Here is a 19,089-nt window from a genome sequence, read left to right as displayed (position 1 = left end):
GCAGAAGTGGATTTTCTCAGACATCGCATTTCACCCCAAGGTATCAAAGCACTGGAATCACGGGTGCGGGCCGAGTTGGACTTCCCCTCACTAACCTCCCTCCGAAAGTTGCGCGAGCTTATGGTGCTCATAAATTCTCACAGGCGCTTCACACCACCTGTGCGCGATTTCTTCAGCTGGTTACCGACATGGTGTATCGTGATTCCAAAAAGAATGCCCACCTCTCACTAGTACTGGGAACACGAACACTGCTTCCAGAAGGTCAAAACGCGGTGGGCGACTGCAATGTAGGTGATTCATCTGTCGCCCGATGTGCTAACTTGTCTTATAATAGACGCGTCGACCACAGCACTGGCTGCAGTACTGCAGCAGCACGATGGCACAGACTGGAGGCTGCTGTACTTCTTCCCAAAGCACCTCAAACCTACAGATGCTCGCTACAGCGCCTTCGGAAGGGAGAAGGGCATCTATTGCACTGTCAAGTAGTGCCGTTTTTTTTTTTCTTCAGAGCTGTTGCTTTTACATCTGACCAACCGCAAGCCGTTAATCTTCCTTTTCAAGAACGACAGTTCCTCGTACTCAGAACATGAGCATCGGCAACTTTCCTGTATCTCGGAATTTTCTACTGATGTCCGCCATATCTCTGTGGCCGAAAATCAGGCAGCTGACGCAGTGTCGCGGATCGGTGCTGTGCCTGCTGGCTCTGTGGATTTGCAAGCTGCAAGCTCTGTGGATTTGCATTTCAGATGAACTTGAAATGAATTTCCATGATGGCACCAGATTCGAGATATTATTTTCGTATGCCTCAATTTCAGCTTCTTTACAATATTAAGTGCTGTTTTTATATTTGGGTAAACAATTGATGTGAGGGTGCTGCAAATCTAAAAATAAAAATTAAGAATGAAATAATTTTATAATTTCGCTGATGAAACACTTATAAGTATTTGTAGTAATTTACATAAAGGCAGATAAATATGAACGGAACACCTGTAGTTGTAGACATTGAACTGTATAACTTCGTGTATAAAGTTGAGTATCGTTATGAAAAGGTGCCGATAGTTTCTTTTCTTAGCTTGCCCATAGTGACCACTGAGATTATGTTTAAATAAACATGGTTCCTACCATTTTTACAGCACTGTTCCATTTAAATTTGATCCACCCTTATATTTGACAAAATATGGTTTACAGTAGCATTTACTTGAAGGCTTCAATAGTGAAATCTTACTTTCTTCTTGAGAAGTAAATTAAATCCTGTTGCAGAATGTGATGCAGTAGTCAACTCCACTTGCCAAAAAGAAAACCTTCCTAGCGTATCAACTTTTCTTATAGAAATGCTTCTACACTAACACTTATTCAATGTGAAAAATATCTACAATTGCAACCGTCGTTCTCTGTAATCCGTCTGCATTACTGTATTTCAAACAACACACTCCTATAAAAAAAACATTGATTTTTTTATTACAAAGGCTAGAGACAAACTCTCCCGGCCAATCTTTCCTCATTTCTCTTCATTATAACCTCCATTTTTCTGTCAACAATACCAAAATCACATTTCGCGCACCTTCGCCGCGAATTCTGTCTTCAGCGAGTTCTCTTCGCTTACCTACAGCATCTGCACAATACATCTCAGCATGCTTTTGTCTCAGCAGTTTCGCGATATAAGCATCGCCTGACAGTACGTGGAAGAAAAATGAATAGACACTTGGGCGTAATAATATATGATCAATACTTCCAAGCAAAATTTTATTTGGTAAAAAACTTGGCCGCGTTCACCGCACAATCCTGACCACCACATCCTGGCTATTAACAGCCTTTTATCCAGTGTGTGCTTTCGGCGCCTAGTCATCTTGGTCCTCCTCGTCATTCTCATCATCCTCACAGAGGTCGCTTTCGTGAAGGGGTACCACGACCCCACATACGTCGTGAAACTGCTCGAGACAGTACACGGGTACAAGGTCCTCCACTTCTTTCGACACCCATAGTGTGCATTCTGCAGAGCAAGAGAAAAAAAAATGTCAGACGATTAAGATACTGACATGTGTGCCTGTTCACCTTTTTATTGTTTGACCACTTTTCACCGTCTAACAAATGTTATCGCTCAGCGTGGGATACACCCCCATCTATCGGAAGTTTCTCGAATGTTATCGATGATTCTATCTGCTGTCGTCACCGAAGCTTGTGTAATCTGATCGCAGATAGTGCGTGTGAGGTGGCAGCCTTCATCGCTCCCCAAAAAAATGTGAGCTCTGAGTAATCCCTCAGATTCTGGGAGCTAGATCCCTAACACCACCAGCTGACATAAACTTCAAGCTTAACGGCACCCAATGCCTATAGTGCAAACAGTCCGAATGCTTGGACTGTATGTACAATGGATGGCAGGGCGAATCACATAGTTTCCATCCTAAAACAACAAGCAGATGAAATAATGGCCATGATACGACGCGTAAGTAATCGCCGATCCGGCCTCAAGGAACGCGATCTGCTTAGAATCACTGAGGCATGTGTCGCATGCCGAATCACATACCACCTTCGATATCACCGGCTCATTCATTCACAAGCGAATAAAATCAACGTCATCATACGGAAGGCAATAAAACTAGCTCTGGGAATCCCTATCTATGCCTCAACTGAACAGCTCCTCGTACTGGGAGTGCATAACACTCTGAGTGAGCTACTCGAGGCCCAACGTCCTACTCAGCTGCAACGACGCAGACTGAAGTACCCGGAAAGGTACCTCTTAGGACGGCTAGGGTACTTCCAACATCACCATCCCCACTGAACGGCACACGAACTACCTGCCCGATCCCCCAAAACGCGCATGCCTAATATCAGTAAGGAAGATGATAGGCCCGGGACAAATACCTTCGCCAGCTCATTGAGCCCCAAGCTTCCGTTACGGTCTACCACAAGGACACTGCCTCAGAGCAGAGAAGGCGGGTGGCTATAGTTATAGATGATAAACACCACATCACATCATCTGTCGCTGTCCTTAACGCCAGCCCCAGTGAGGATGAACAGATGGCTATAGCAATCGCCATCTCGCCCATCCTAAACAACAATAATCCCAACGCACACCTCATAATTAGGCGTTCGCAGGACGCCTGTAGGGCGTTCCTACGGGATACTAACCTGCACCAAGCCACACACAAAATCTTAGCGCAAATCTCTATCACTACCGCACCCCAGAGGGTCAGGCTGATCTGGATACCTGGCCACGCCTTACTGCCGGGCAATGATGGCGCTCATGCGCTGTCCGAGTATTTACTGGCCGGGAGAACCCGTGCACTGGGACGGCCAACCCATACCCTAAATCGTGGAACATTCCACACAAGATTAGAGACACTCTGGATTATTAAAGATTTTGCCATTTCAGATACAAGCCACCCACCAGATCATTTACCCTTGAAAAATCTGTTCGTTTGCGACGCCCCAAAAGAAATTTGTTTCCGAACCTACTGACCGTTTTCCCCTACCTCCTAAACCAGTTTATGTCCAGGCTGCAGCGCCTCACCAGCAACTTTTCACTTCACGGTGGAGTGCCAACAGACACCTAATGGAATTATTACTACAAACATGCCCACGCCAAAACTCTTCAGTGGCAGGCCGTCTTGTGCCACGGCGAACCTCGAGCCCAGCTGGAGCTCATCCGGCGAGGCCAAGACGTGGCGGGGTCCGGTCCCTAGAATAGTTTCTCCGATCACAATAATTTCACCATGTGTACATGCTGTTTCTTTCTCTCTATGGAATACTATGAAAGCACGCTACAGGTACTTTCAATAGAAAGGCTGACCTCAGTTTTATGAGCGTAAATATTGAGAACCATGCACACGATGCGAACCATACTTTAGCCACTCGTCAGCGCGAGCCTGGTATCAGGTTGATTGACAGGCACAATAATTTGTGTCAGCACCAAGGCGAAAAACAAAGGTGGGGTACCTTTGTGCCATATTTCTCAGATGAGATTTCGTACTCATTATCACAAGGGTTCAGTCTTCCTGGCAAGAGGGAAAGGAGACGACACATTGCAGTGTTGTCTTCCGTCCGACCCCTCAAAAAAGGTGCCCGAAAAGTTTTCAGGAAGTGAAGTAGGTTTCTTGCAAGCATGGTTTCAACTTATTAGCATCCTCTGTAGAATGGCCCAGTAGGTTTAGCACACCGTGCGTCAAAACAATCTAGCCGTTATTTCTAAGTGGTTGTGACATAAAACTTGATTATTGGAAGCTAATATTTATGTGATATCTTCAATGAGACAACCATTACGATGCCTCGGCTGTTCATTCAGCAAAGCTAGCAATTGGAAACGGGGCTGCCTTACGTTATAACCTAACCTTTTGCTCTGGTTATATGCCAGTGCATAAACACGCTCACGTGCTTTAAATTTACTGACTCAATGAACCCGTATGTATAAGTCGACCAACGTTGCTAAGAAATATAGAAGACTCTTAACACCGAGTCTGTTGTTTCCTTTCCAATTGTGAGTAACTCGCTGTAGTTGGTAACACTTGACAGGCGTGGCTTCTGGGCCCTTATTCTTGCAAACGCCCAATCTACGTTAAATTACAAGAAGTAATTACCGCCTTCAGGATTCCAGTCCAAGTATCCGTGCTAGATACTCTATGTACATCCCTCTCAATCCTGAGACAAGACTACAACGATTGAAAGACCGTTCGATCGATCTTTCCCGATCTAAACTTGCAAGCGCCATATTTTTCCATGATATATTGATAGCTGATAATGCAGTCGAAATGTGCCTGTTGCAGCAGCACGTTGGAAGCTATATTCATAACCGAAAACTTTCCACGCATTTAAAAAAAATTAAGGCCCCTGGTTTCAACTAGCTTAAATTATGTGATTATGAAGGACGCTGCAGTGGGGGTCCCCTTATAAATTTTAACTACCTGTGCTTCTTTAACATGTTCCTAAATCTCAGTAGACGAGTGTTTTGGCCTCCAAGTGTAGCCATCGCGACTAAAGCGGCAATTTAGAGCTCAGCCGCGCAACGCAATGGCCACTAAACAACCGCAGGATGTAGAGAAAAAACCACAAGCTGAGACGTCTAAAAGCTTGACACTCCTATCCAGTTGTTGGAACAGCGGTTGTTACTATCTGGAAATTATTTAGAGACTCGATCCAGGCGACACCAAATCTGATGACTCACAACGGACCTTTACATAGCTTCAAGTTAAAAACACGCACAAGATTATACGTACAATTTCTGTTCTCGCATGTAAATAAACCTCCTGCTTTATTACAAATATCTCAGTTAGTTCCCTGCATCAGTCCAAGCATCTTTTCAGGACAGTGTGTCAGATGAACTGAGCTCTACTGCTCACTTCCCTCGTAATATTGTATAAGTCTCGCCGATGCTTGCAAAGGGAGCGGCTTGGTCTCAATAGCCAACAAAAGAACAAATGGAGCTCTCAATGAATTTCCAAAAGTAAAGTACCTTTTTTCAAACTATCTGCGATGTCCATAGAGATCCTGATTGGTATATAAATTGCGGCAAACGACACGCATTCTGTCCATCTATCAATGTTTCTATGCACGATTGCTAAGTTATGACGATATAAGATAGTGTCACGCTGTCATTTACAATACCCAGGTAGAACACGTTGTGAGGCTAGTTGGTTCATAGCTTTCAAACATGAAGCGCCAACATAGACAGCACGCTCTTCTTTAGTGGGCTGTCTCTGTTGGCGCTTCATCTTTTGAGAGGATATGCAAGCCTTTCTGTTGGTTGCGCTACAAACTATTGCGTGCGGCCTTATGTTTTTTCTTTAAAGCACATTGCTTAGTAATTCGTCGTTTTTCTTCATGTTACAATTTTTGGTGGCACAATGCCACTAGGTATTAGGAAGAATAGCCAATTGTTTAGTACCAGCTATTTGGCAGAGTACATTAACTAACAGTGTCAGAACTGAAAACTTTCGGCCTGCTTTCTTGCTAAGAGAAATGTAACACTTTATTAGATTGCCAGTAAATCCTTTCGCCCGCTTCGAGGCTTCAACATGCTGCCTGCTTCAGGTAAAAAAATACCACATGAAATGCTTAATTCCGATGGAAATAAAAATTCCAGTGCTTATAAAATCCCAGATGGCGGAAATTTTATAAACCTAGATGACGTTGTCAAATTTCGTTCCTTCATTATACTGTACAGAACGTCCATTCGCAGACAATACACGCTTCTAGTCACTTTCGCGAGACTATTTTCTTTAAAAGCTTCATTGACTTTTTTTACTTTTTTGTTAGCACACCACGGGGCCGCTAGCTCAGATTTACTGATCAGCCAAGAATTTATTTCTCATTGAAAACACCAAGATGACCGCTTTGGCAAGTCCGAAATGTAGCTACTTCCTCCAATATTTAAGTTTCGCTGTACTGGAGAAGGGATCTTTGCTGGCGTTATCGGAAAGCAGAAACATTCGGCCCTTAATTTTAAGGGCGTGAGCCCCATATGAGGAACTGTTCAATTTTTTTTCATTGTTGTCCTGACTGTTAATAGTTCGTCAGTCACGTAAGTTTAGCTTCAAAGGCAAAAAATAATTTAATAAAGCGATTGATTGAGTGTCCTTTGACTTAATCCTTACGGTCTCCGAAGTGCGGAACTTCCGTAATGGCGCAGTCTTTGTAGTCGCTCCAAATTATGTACGCCACTTCCACCTTGTTAGAATCTGCAAAAAGGCAGGAATAGAAAGTAAATACATGCCAAAATTGAAGCACAAGGCAATTGCTAATTGGTAAAAGTTTACAATGCACGTCTACACACAGAAGTAGCAAGTGGTCTGCAATGATCGCATACGGGAGTGTCCGACTCTAGAGCCATTGTTTTGATAAACGTATCTGTTACTGGAAGAGAAACAACTCATTTACTCTTCCATGGGCATCTAACTAACACTGTCCTAATCCCCATCGGTAGGAGAATAGCAGTGCACTGGGAGTAGGGTCACAGAAATCGAAATAATAAAAAAGGATGTGCTTATTTGTGACAGCAAGATAAATGATCAGAATGAGAGCGTAGAGGAAATCGTTTGAAGTTTATTCAAGAAGATGGTGGAAGATAAATGCAAAAGAATCTTGTCATGTAGGCAGGTGTTGTCCATCCATATCGGCTTAATTTTCACCGACAACCATGCAATTATTAAGAGAGGGGCTTTGTACAAACAAGCATTAAACAACATGAACACATACCGTAGTCGTCAGAGTCGTAGATAAGTTTGTAGTATGAAGGTACACGTTTTAATGAAGAGTAATTGCACAATGATTTGCACAATGCTTGACTGCGATTACTGCAGTAGTATATCATAAGCTCAAATAGGTTTTGTGTTGTCGCCCCGTTTCAAAGCCAGTGCCACTAGAACTAATTGCCACGAAACTTTGGTTCACTAGAGTGAGCGTGGATTACTTTCGTGGTGTAAGTACCACGAAGAAACGCAGTCGGCTTCAGCTGACGTAGAACAACCACAAGGGATTAGTTGCACTTGAAAGGTCTCGTGCTATAAGACGTAAGACATTTACAAGTGCAGCTACGGCCGTCTATAGCATACCGACAGCGTTGCGCATATACATTGGCGGACACAGAAAGTACGGGAGCTGTTATGTAGAGTGAAACGTCCAATAGAACGGGCCGACTAAAGATTTTCAATTGTATTCAAGGTGCAATTCTTACACTTGCATTTTTACACAAGGTCAATCAACCCATTTTGCTGTAATGTGCGGAGAATTTCTTTCGGCGATAGCAGTGCACGTCTTTATGTTATGGTACGAAAGAAAAATTCCCAGAAGTGCTCAAGGCATTTTCGTTTAGCGTTGAATGAGAAATTCAGGCACTGTGGCCTCGTTACGACACAGCCGATCAAGAGTTGAGTTTGAAAGTACGATCATGAAGTGAGAATATTCAATGTACGTACGTCTGCCAACTGTAAAGTTTGTGGCATCGGGCGTTGCACCGGCGGTGTGGTGGAAACCAACATGCTTCCTGAAAGGCAACATTCCTCAGTGAGCACCCATTTTGTGCAACGCCTAATGCAGTCCATCTTTCAATAAAGTTAGTACGCATGAGCATGACGGTGAACTCTACGTGTCAGCGCTTCAAATGCTAAAAACTACCAATACATTGTGCTAAGCGTGCTACCATCAATCGTGCTTTGCCTTCTTTATGTGCGTAGGTATATTTTTTTTAACAATGCACAAAAAGAGGAAGGTTCTAAAGATGAGTCAAGCATGGCCGCGACAGCACTCGTCGGTTGACTTTCCTTATCAGATTTCCGTTCGACATCCGTCAGTGTGAAGTCATGATCGTGTAGATTGCTGTAAGAACTTAATGCACAATGTCACAATGATAGATAGCCACCACAATCTTTTCCTTCCCCTTTACGATCAGTGGCCTTGCTGCTGCTTCATCCGGTTCCATCACTCTCTCACCGGATACATAGAATGCCTCACGTCATAAAGCATGCACCTTTGTTGTGAACACATCGCTATCTGTATCAGGGGAGCATTTAACAATGTGTAATGGCATCGACAATTATTATAGACCACCGGCTTAGTGGGTAGGGTGTTGGGCTGCCAAGTGCGAGGTCGCGTGATGGAATCCCGGCCGCAGCGGCCATATTCCGATGGGGTTGAAATGCGAAAACACCCGTGTTCTTAGATTAGGGTACACGTTAACGAACTTCAGGTGGTCCAAACTTCCGGAGTCCCTCAGAACGGCGTGCCTCATTATCAGATCGTGGTTTCGGCAAGTAAACCCCCCTCCCGAAAAAAATTTCGGGGACCACTTCGTCCTTGCGATATCGCTGCTCTCGCGTCTCAGACTGTCTCTCGACCTCATTTATTGTTTGCGTATGCGCAAAGCTTGTCAACACTGGAGTCCATAAAATAAGATGGTGCAAAAAGCCTTAGTTGTGACTTGCGCAGGGCAAAAACAAAGTTCAAGACACATAAGACTGCATTTGAATAGAAGCAAAATAAACAAATTATACGATTCGCCATTGAGTGTGTTGCACTTGCTGACTTAACTAAACATTACGTTCACACGTGTTCTAAAATGTGCGGTAGTTCTCCAATATTGTTTTCATTTCTACCGTAAATTGGTGTTCTGGAACTGCACTTCTGTCAATGCTTTTTATCTGCCAGGCAGCGCCCTATAATCAGACTCTGCCGACAACTTGTCCTTTTACTCAATTTTCCCTCTGACGTCAACTGATACGTATTTCCTCAATCATTAAATAATATCTAAAAATTGCCTTAAGCTCAACCTCCTAGTCAATTCTAATTTCTCCATCAAAATACATGTAAAACACAGATAGTATCTCATTGGCCAACCGCTCATCCGATTTTAATGAGGTTTCTTACACTCCATTGAACTAGACAATTTCTTGGGTCAGCAGAAAGCACTACAATAGGCTCCAATTCCTTTTTACGATAATGGACTTACATTTATAAGCTTAAAATTTTAAATACGCGATTGCTAATCGAGTGCTTCGTGCTGAGAGCAGATATCGCAATAATAGAGATCGCGTAAATGTGATCTAATATGCAATGTTGTGTTGGAATGCTGTAAATACGATTCCAGAGACTTCGTTCGCAATATTCAAGCATTTTTTTCTAAATTATTGATAGCTTTAATCTCAAAACTGCTCCTTTCCCCTAGGGATCTTTTATGTTTTTCTCTAAAATTCAGTAATGTTAATGAAATGTGGGGCACTGATAGCAGGGAAAACGATTTCTCGGATTCCATGTGCTTAGAAAGAAGCCTCTCGGGAAAAGCTTTCTAATAACATCGCGTTTTGAATCAACTTTATGTCAAGTATAAGCGTTATTTCTTCGTTTAGATGTTTTTTACTTCCATTCGTCGGGACATAAAAGTGAATGTGTGTGGAAGCAGCGGCAATTCGTATCACCTGAATTTTGCACTGCGGAACTGCGTCGCACACCACTGTATTTCTGTCTATGCGCGTAAAATTCTTGCTTTGTTTACTGTCACGCTGGAATAAAATACGAACCAAAAGAAATAAACGAGACTACTTCTTCAACGCAATATCTCGAAATAAATATTTCGCAATGTTGGCGTAGGAGGGCCTTAAGACTCCTCTGGAAGTGAACGTTAGCGTGCGTAAAGGAACAGTTTGGCAAAAATAGAAAACGCGCTAAAATTATTTCGATCTCTAGCTAGTTTTCTAGTGTTAGCATTTCCTTCCAGTAAGACTGTGCGTAACAGTATTGTTTGTCTTTTATATCCTTCGGAGAGAGACAATAACTAGTGCTTCTAGAGACGATACAGATCAACAATACGTAGGCAACAACGTACAAGCCACGATAGATGAAACGCAAGGTTTTGAGAAACAAATGTTTGTTTTAACCCCGCTTGCCTTACTGTGCACCGTTCTATATCTATACTAACAGGTACTTTGTGGTAGTAATGTTTCTGTCCTGCCTCATCAGCCGCAATCTTTTCAATGAAGATGAAAGGTGGCTGGTGTTGGAATTTTAACCGTAGCCGCCATCGCCGTGGCCAGACGGTCCACCCATAAGGTCACAGAGGCAGTCATAGAAGGCGTGAGTAAACTGTGCTATAGGCGATCCTCGTTCCAGTTACTTCCTGGAAAAGATTGGCGAGCGGGCCTCGTCATGCATTCCCAACTTGCGCCAGCATTTAAGCACATCTCCGAAGCAAGAGGTTCGTGCTGCTTAAAAAGAGCTTCAGTCATTGTCGTTGTCGTCACCGTGCCACCGACATGGCAACCGTGCTGATGGTGTCCTCGTGCAGGAATCGTGACACACAAGCTCGCATCAATCACATAATTGCTCGCCTTTCCCGCATATGTGCCACCTCGTGCAACCCTTAAACAGGCTACATAGATTTCGACAAAATGCTTCGCGTGAGGTCTCTTCCCCCTGCCGCGAAATATGAAAGCGTGGGATCTCCCATTTTAGTTTAATGTAAGAGCTTAACCTACTGCTGATGGCGAAACTGAGCCTGCAAGTCTCTTTTATCTTCTTTTTTTATATGTGACAGCTGCTAATTATTCAAAAATATTGGAAGCAGAGCATTTTGTCCGGACACTGCGGAGCCCTCAAGTTTTCAGGATATCTTGGTTAGACCAGGATATTATTAAAATGTAGCACGATGTCTTGCGCATCTCAACTACAAAGGTAAGTCTAACTAATTTTTCACAGGCATTATTGAGCCCAGCTATGACGCTTTTGTAGCCTTGAATATCGCTATGGTGTTCGTTTGGCTTATTTTTTCGGAGAACGAGGGTCACGAAAGACTTACCTCTTGCCAGGACCATTATTTATTGACCACACATAGGTTACTGTCTTCGCCTCGGGGTCAAAGTCCTTGCGCTTCGTCGTCATGCATTCAAATATGGTATCGTTGTCAGCGTCGGAAATTGCGACAGCGTAAGGGAACGCCGCGAATACCTAGAAGGGAAGAAACGACATTTCAGCTATAGTGCCTACTGAAAATTTTGGTGGTAGCTTGTGCATTTACGAAGTGACGCCTTCCTCGGAAGATCTAAAGATGTGACAGTGTATACTCTACGCTCAAGTTCTAATAGTAAGGGTGACAGCTTCGTAGAGTATATACGTCAGGTTTGTTGCACCGGGACATCTGCAAGTACATTGATACCTATTCCCTGTGAAGGACTGTGCAGTGAAGAAGTCACTCATAAAATAAGGAAACAAAGATAACTGATTGTCTCGGTCACAGATTCACCCTCATTTCCTTCAGAACTTTTCATGTGCTTGAAAACTATCTTCGCAGTGACCAACCTAAGAATTCCTTGCAAGTTGAGCCCACGATACCACACTGCACCTGGTGTCTATACATCTGCGCTTAAACGTGCACTTATGCGCGTTTTTCGTCGTACGTCACCAAATAATATAGAGTGAGGAGATATAGCACTTACGTCTACTCTGGGGACGTAATCTTGGACTGACACTTTCGGCGATACTATCATTCGCGTAACGTAGTGCTGAGCAAGCGAATCACCTTATCTGGTTTTGCTCAAGCACCCAATAAGCGCGCACTGAATGTGATATAATGGAAAGTGATCATCCAAGATTACGCCCCCTACTCTCGCTCGAATTTCGCAGCAAGATTGTATTTTATGGTCCGGATTGTTCGGTAGGACTACTTCGCTTGATTATTTGCTCAGTTTCTCAAAAAAATTGCAAATATGCTCTAATTCCGCCCCTCCCAATGTCGCATATAACGGACGTCCCAGCGGCTAGGGAAAACTTATATCCAGTGGTATTCTTCGAAGTACAGCAAATGACAGAAGCAACGAAGTGGCGTCACAGCCCCCATATTTTGAACATCGCTTAATCGCAAATGACATGGGCGAAACTAAAGAACAATATATTTTCCTCAGAAACGGTCCGGTTGCAGTAACAATTTCTATATCCTACAATCTCCACAATAAAACGTAACCTTCGTGCGAAACTTGAGTGTGTAGAAAAGAGCCGGAAGCGTGAAATTGATTTTCTTTTATTGATATCCCCAGAAAACCGTACGTCTCTGTGTCCCTCGAGAGGCGTCGATAATACATGACATTCGTCTCCACCGGCTCATCACAGAAACGAGTGAGCTCAATTGCCTGTCATCTTTGTACAACGCTGAGTGGTACAGCGATATATTGGGCACTGGGCTTCTTCGATTTTCCACTTCTGGCTACCCGCGGGCTGCCAGAGCCAGCCAGAGCGTCTTCGTTTTTCTCGGGTTGCTCCGCCCACCGCGCGGCGCACTTCCGCCGGGCGTTCGTTTTGCTCGGGCTGGACGGTTCTGGCTACCCGCGGGCTACCAGAACTTGCCAGGATGATTTTGATGTGGCTGCTCTTTGGAAGTTCTCTGGCTAGCAGACGACTAAAAGAGGTTATGGGCGCTTGCCGCCATCATTGCGGGGACTTCACGGATTGCAATGCGGGCACTTGAGGACCTAAATTTACCTCGCTCGGCCAGCTGTCTACGGTCATCTTCGGATTTCCTAGCTTCTAGCGTTATCTTTTTAGGTGCTAACGCTCCGTACCGCATTGCGAAGCGGTGTGATACGAGCCGTGATGAACCGTTTGAAGCTTTTGTGTGTGTGTGTTCCCTGATGGCTTCTTCGCGGCGGTGATCAGCGCGCCGCGCTCTCATGCGTGCATGTTATCTGCATCGTGTTCCACGCAAGTTGTAGACGCTCATTCACACATTGCGGCATATTTTGGATTCGTCTTTCTCTGGTGGCGTTCCGTTTCGCATATCTTGCGTATGTATATATCTAGCTCCTTTTTCTGCTGTTGGAGAAGGCTTTGCAGCTAGCCCGTGTTCGCTCTGTGTATCCGTCGTAGGCTTAGGTGGCAGCTCGAAGCCGATATGTGTTCGGAACTGCAGGCCGTTGATCTAAGAATACACTGATTGCACTCGGTACATTAGACACACATACATTGGCGCATTGCTCTCATGATCGCGACCAATATTGTTTTTCGTGTGAAACGTTTCTCTGGTCACAGTCGGCGTGCATTTTCATGGGCCAGCCGTGTCCCCAGCTGCTTGGGATAAAAATGCGAAGCACCATCAGCCACAACAAACTTTCTGAAATCGAAGCCCAAGCAGGTCGGCACAAAATTTTATGCGTATGAGACGTACCCGATAACCTGCTTTTTCATGTCTTCTGATGACACAACGCCAACTCATCAATGTCGCCAGTGGGCGACGAGATCACTGCGAGCCGGGATACTCGAGCTATCGCTTTTGAGTATACAATCACGCGCGATTTCGTGTCTTGTCATCCGCCGCGTCGGAGGCCATCTGTTGCGCTCCGCAAGGTGAGGTTGGCCCAGTGCGCGTCCTGCGCCGAGTCGCGCGAAATCGCGCGAAGGTGATCGTATCCCTGAATGCAACCATATATTTTCAAGCTGGCAACGCATAAATTGGCCGACTACGCCGAGCGCACCCCGGCCTCGCCGGGCGCTGCCATGCTGGTCGCTTGTTCACATTTGGCCAGCTGTACCGGCGTTCAATTTTTCAAACTTCAGGCAGGTTCGGGCTGTCTTGGGATCCCAGCCCACGTGACTTCCTATCAGAAGCGGAACTAGCTGGCTGCCATCTTGCTGCCAGCGGGCTGCCAGAACGCCGAAAATCGAAGAGGCCCACTGTTATGTTGCCACCGCGGTCAGCCGTATATTAAGTAATATTTCCTTTCTTTGTATTTGCAGTGTTCTTCGATTTAGCCAAGACAATCTTCTTCCTTTTCTGGGTGTTCTCAAAGTATTCTGTTAAACAAGTGAAGAAACTACATTGCGCAACAAGTAGGAATAGAGAAGAAGCCAAACAAGGGGTTTGCTAGAATGCTCTGGAAACGTCCCATTGAAATTTTTGTCCGAAGTTTAATAATCGTGAAGTTGCTTAAACAACGTAAAGTGATTATTCTATTAAGCTAAATACAAGAATATAGTCTTTTGTTTCATATATGCAGCATCCATTTGGTCGCGTCAATCTAAATCGTCGCGCTTTTAAACCTTGGCTGAAGCTTGCTGGGACACCCAATGTGTTCAGTCTTCTCATAATGTACACGCGGACACGCGTCGGCTTTGCGGTGACGCCGCTGGATGGTGCAGCGTGTCCACGGGGAATCAGAAAATTTGGTTGTGGGAGTTCATAGTGTTTTTTCTTTCTCTTTTTTTTTATTGTTTAACCTAAGTAGGACATTAAACAGCAAGGGCTTGGTGGCGCAATCCACCGCCCCGTTTCAAAGGGGACGCTCATAACATCCATCCATCCATCTATCCATCCATCCATCCATCCATCCATCCATCCATCCATCCATCCATCCATCCATCCATCCATCCATCCATCCATCCATCAGAAGCGAGCTACAATAGATGGCCTGCAGTGCACGCCTCATTCATAAGGTGTTTAGCAGGTGTTAAAACGATGGGTCGCTTAGTTGCCTAAATGCTAATCGCATTAATGCCAGCAATGAACCACAGATCGTTTGTGTCCGGATGTATTTTTTTCTTTAACTTACGAAATGCTAGATTTATATCACACGGATGCTAACACCGATTGCGTGTGCCCCTATAAGTGATCGAACATTTACTATTATTCTGAGTAATTCGTTTAGAGAAATAGATACTGCCAGGTGGAGCTCATGAACCAAGTGATGGAAATGTATTAAGGCACTCAGCAAATCATATCCTCATGCACGCATACATTCTGCGGCTGCTACGACCCCAGCATAAACATTCTTCCGGTAGAACGTCCTTCTTTTGCGAAAACGCCTGCCTGTGCTTCTTAACAACAGGCGCCGACAAAGAGAAAAAGAAATATATCGCAAGGCCCTCTAAACTATTTGAATAAGTATGAAATACATTGTTTTAGTGAAGCGTTTTTCAATTCACTCCGCATCAGATTAACTTCCTAAACCGCATGTAACAAAGACATATTACAATATTTGCTGTGACTCAAAGTACGTCTGACACCTCCCTACAAAGAGAGAGAGAGAGAGACAAAAGGAGAGGAAAAACAGGGAGGTTAGTCAGTGTAAGTACCGGCTGGCTACCGTGTGCTCGGGAAAGGGATGAATGGAATAAAAGGTAGAATAAAAAAAAATTAGAAAAATTGACATCTCCCTACAACTTTCTCTACAGGTACACTCGCCCACAATATATTGCGGGGCGCGTAAGCACATGGCGAAACGGCCCTCCTCCCCTTCTAGCGGCGCACACCTGTTGTGGAGACCGACGCCTGCGCGCATGCGCGTTCCTCCGAGACTGCAAGCGTGCGTATTTCGGCCCTTCATCCTTGCGCGCCGGCGATAACCGAATGTAGTCGCGAAGTTCCCCTCTTGCGATTGGCGCTGCGGCGGCAAAACTATATGAAATGCGAGCTTGTGCGCGCCGCTGTGGCTGCATTTTGTCGAGTCACGAACGCTGACGCATTGGGCCCAGTGGCGAACGCAAAAAGTCTTTTTTTTTCCTCCGCGGCACCTTCTCGTGGCTAGTCTTCGGTGTTTGTTTCTTTCTACGAACGGGGCGTTCTACCGCAGAAGAGTGTGGCAGAAAACGCGCTCTATAGAAGAAGACAGGCAAGACAGAAATGAACTCTTGATTTCCGTTGTATAAACGAAGTTTCGCCCGTCAGAGCCGCCACAGTGCCAATCGCAAGAGGGCCACCTCGCGGCTGCATTCGGATATCGCCAACGCCCAAGGAGGAAGCGCGGAAACATGCAGGCTTGCACTCTTGGAGGGACGCGCATGCGCGCAGGCGTCGGTCTCGATGCCAGTGGTGCGCCGCTAGGAGGCGAGGATGGCCGTTTCTGCACGCGCTCGCTCTCCCCGTAATATTTCCTGGGCGAGTGTAGTTAAACGGATCCGGCAGTCTTCATGGAAGTCGTCGGATGCTTCTCGTTGATGTTGCAATGGCTCACGCTTGGATCATCATCATCATCAGACTGGTTACGCCCACTGCAGGGCAAAGGCCTCTCCCATACTTATCCAACAACCCCGGTCATGTACTAATTATGGCCATGTCGTCCCTGCAAACTTCTTAATCTCATCCGCCCACCTAACTTTCTGCCGCCCCCTGCTACGCTTCCCTTCCCTTGGAATCCGGTCCGTAACCCCCTTGGATACGTCCTGCATAAGCACGCTGAACCGCCAAATCCATGTTCCCTTCATGTCACTGCTTATTTGGTGTGTGTTGTGGTGCGGTGTGACTGTCGCTGCCCAGCCAGCACTGATCAGCGTGCTCGTCATAACTGCAACAGAAGCCGCATCTGCTTCTATATAGCGTTGATGTGCGCGTTCACAGCGCGAAACACGCATTCTATTCGGTGCCCCTCGACGCTACACCTATAAAGAAATTATTTCTGTGGTGTTGCATGTGAAAGATACGATCTGATTATGCGGTCCGTCGTAGTGGGGGACTCCGGATTAAGTTTGACCATCTAGAGATATTTGACGTGCTCCCAATGCACGGGACGCGTGCGTTTTTGCACTTCACCCCCATTGAAATGAGGCCGCCGCGGCCGGTATTTTATCTCGCCACCTCGTCTTAGCATCCCAACACAGTAACCGCTTGCCACTACGGCGGGTCTCTTACGACTAAACATAGGCTAAAACTAACTTTTTTGCAATTTTGTCGCCAGCTGTAGACGTTATATCACGTTATATTTGTCCCAAATTATTTTTCAGTTACAGTAAAGCTGACTGGCAATTATTTTCTATGAAATATCACCTTTCGGTAAAAGTTATCTTTCTGCAAAAAAATTTCCAATATGCACAAAGTTTTGCATATTTAGTGCCGTATAAAAAACTCACGCAAACGTAAAGATCGATGACACCGTTTTTAAGTGAAAAGCCTATCTTCCTACTCAAGGGAAAATTGTGTGCTCGCCTTATTTAAGAAGAGAAAATTTTTTGACAATGCGTTTTACGACTCATACTTTCGAGCTTTATAAAACATTTCGCATGTTCCTAGCGGTGCTGAAAAATTTTTTATCACGAAAATGTTTTACAGAAAGACTTCTTGCTTTAAATAGATAGTCCTCAATTTTTTTCGAAGAAATCGCTGATGAACAAGCGCCAACCTTGGGACAATTGGCGTGGAATGACCCTTGTATAACAATTGAACATTGCTACTACTAGCATCTTCGTCCTCGTCTGATGCTGATATTTGGGTGTTGCAACCGTGCTTGTCTTTTGCATAATTCTTTCGCGGTTTTTCACGCTATTACACCAAATTTAGCAGCATGCGTCGACGAAACAGCAGGTGATCAGTATCAAGAGCTTATATATCATTTAGATACCTACTACAGGAGATTTTCCGTGTATTCTCTATGAACCATTGCACCTTACCTTGAAAGCGTCTGGTACGTCGCGCTGCAGAACATTGGGTCCTTTGCCAGCATCTGATTTGGAGAGCAGCACGATGGCCACAGCAGACAAAACCACAATCAGAGAATTGTTCATTCTGTTAGCTTACTATGTCCACAGTGCTTTTCTCTCGATCATTTATACTCTCGCCGGTTAATTTGATGTCGGTCGATAACTTTCTAGTGGTACTGCTCGAAAATGTGCAGAGCTGTTACATTGTTCACTGATGAGTTGACCGTTTGCAATTAATTCTCCTGTCGCTCTCGCTTCACTTGAACGCCGCATTTGTTTTTCTTGTTCTTGCTAGTTCATTGATCTTGTGTCCGCTGGGCATGTTTCGCTTGTGTATTTCCTGGAGTCGCGCACCCTGTTATTCATTTGACAACTTTGAAGCAAACAAGCTGTGCAGAGTGAAATTATGTTTACGTAAACTGGCGCCACGTTCGCCAAGAACTCTGTAGCTCTGCAGCGCGTGGTATGTATGCCCTCGTTGTGCTGGCATGCGTGTCACAGCACCTCGACATTCCTGCAAAAAGAGCAACACCACTCATATCTCAGGTCACACTTTCCTGCGATACTTTATTGTCCACGTGTATGCTAGCCCAATGTTTTTCCACTTAAAAATACCATTTTTCGTTGATGAAGCCCACACTGGGAACTGGAAAAGAGAACCGAAGGTGGACAGTGGGAGTATAATGAATTTTCCAGCCACAGACCGATGCGAGTAAAAACACGGAAGATTCCCGGAATGAAAATATTCTCCCCTGACAGTGGCTTGTGTTATGAAAAGAGACGATGGATCACCTTCAGACAGAAAGGGACAGGACATGCACGTATTCATTTTGAATGCCCGCAATTTTATATCACCGATTTCAAGCTGGTGGCTCAGAATTCTGAAGTGTTTTAGCAGTAATTGTAGGTGAAGAACTCAGGATGACCACACGTCTTCGGTGAAGCTGCTCGCTGAATAGCGATGGCGCCCCTCAGGGATCGTATATTATACCAGTTTTAGCGACAATTATTTCAGAATAAAATCATTATATTTTAAACAGATTTATCATCATTTCAATGGTGGACTCCAGTATTTGCGTAATGTATCGCCCATATAATTAGCAAAACCTTGCGTAATATGGTAGCTCCATAGCTTGAGCGGACATGAAGCAAATTTAATATCGAAGTCAGCCGATACTGAAACGTTAACTTTTTCTTTTGCTAGAGACTATG

General features: G+C 44.8%; 1 protein-coding gene across 1 annotated transcript; it reads right to left on the bottom strand.

Annotated features, from left to right (window-relative positions):
• Positions 1 to 1,735: 1,735 nt before the first annotated feature.
• On the bottom strand, positions 1,736 to 17,971 carry LOC126523627 (uncharacterized). The gene is made up of 5 exons (XM_050172228.2): positions 17,848 to 17,971; positions 11,279 to 11,427; positions 7,908 to 7,975; positions 6,588 to 6,671; positions 1,736 to 1,990 (listed from the first exon to the last, which is right to left on the bottom strand). Exons 1-5 carry the CDS (start codon positions 17,959 to 17,961, stop codon positions 1,839 to 1,841), a joined length of 567 nt encoding a protein of 188 aa, XP_050028185.1. The 5' UTR covers positions 17,962 to 17,971; the 3' UTR covers positions 1,736 to 1,838.
• Positions 17,972 to 19,089: the final 1,118 nt, after the last annotated feature.

The sequence above is a fragment of the Dermacentor andersoni genome, chromosome 6 (assembly GCF_023375885.2).
Source record: "Dermacentor andersoni chromosome 6, qqDerAnde1_hic_scaffold, whole genome shotgun sequence".
Taxonomy (NCBI): Eukaryota; Metazoa; Arthropoda; class Arachnida; order Ixodida; family Ixodidae; genus Dermacentor; species Dermacentor andersoni.
The sequence above is the reverse complement of the archived record's forward strand: the minus strand, read 5'-3'. Positions and strand labels throughout refer to the sequence as shown.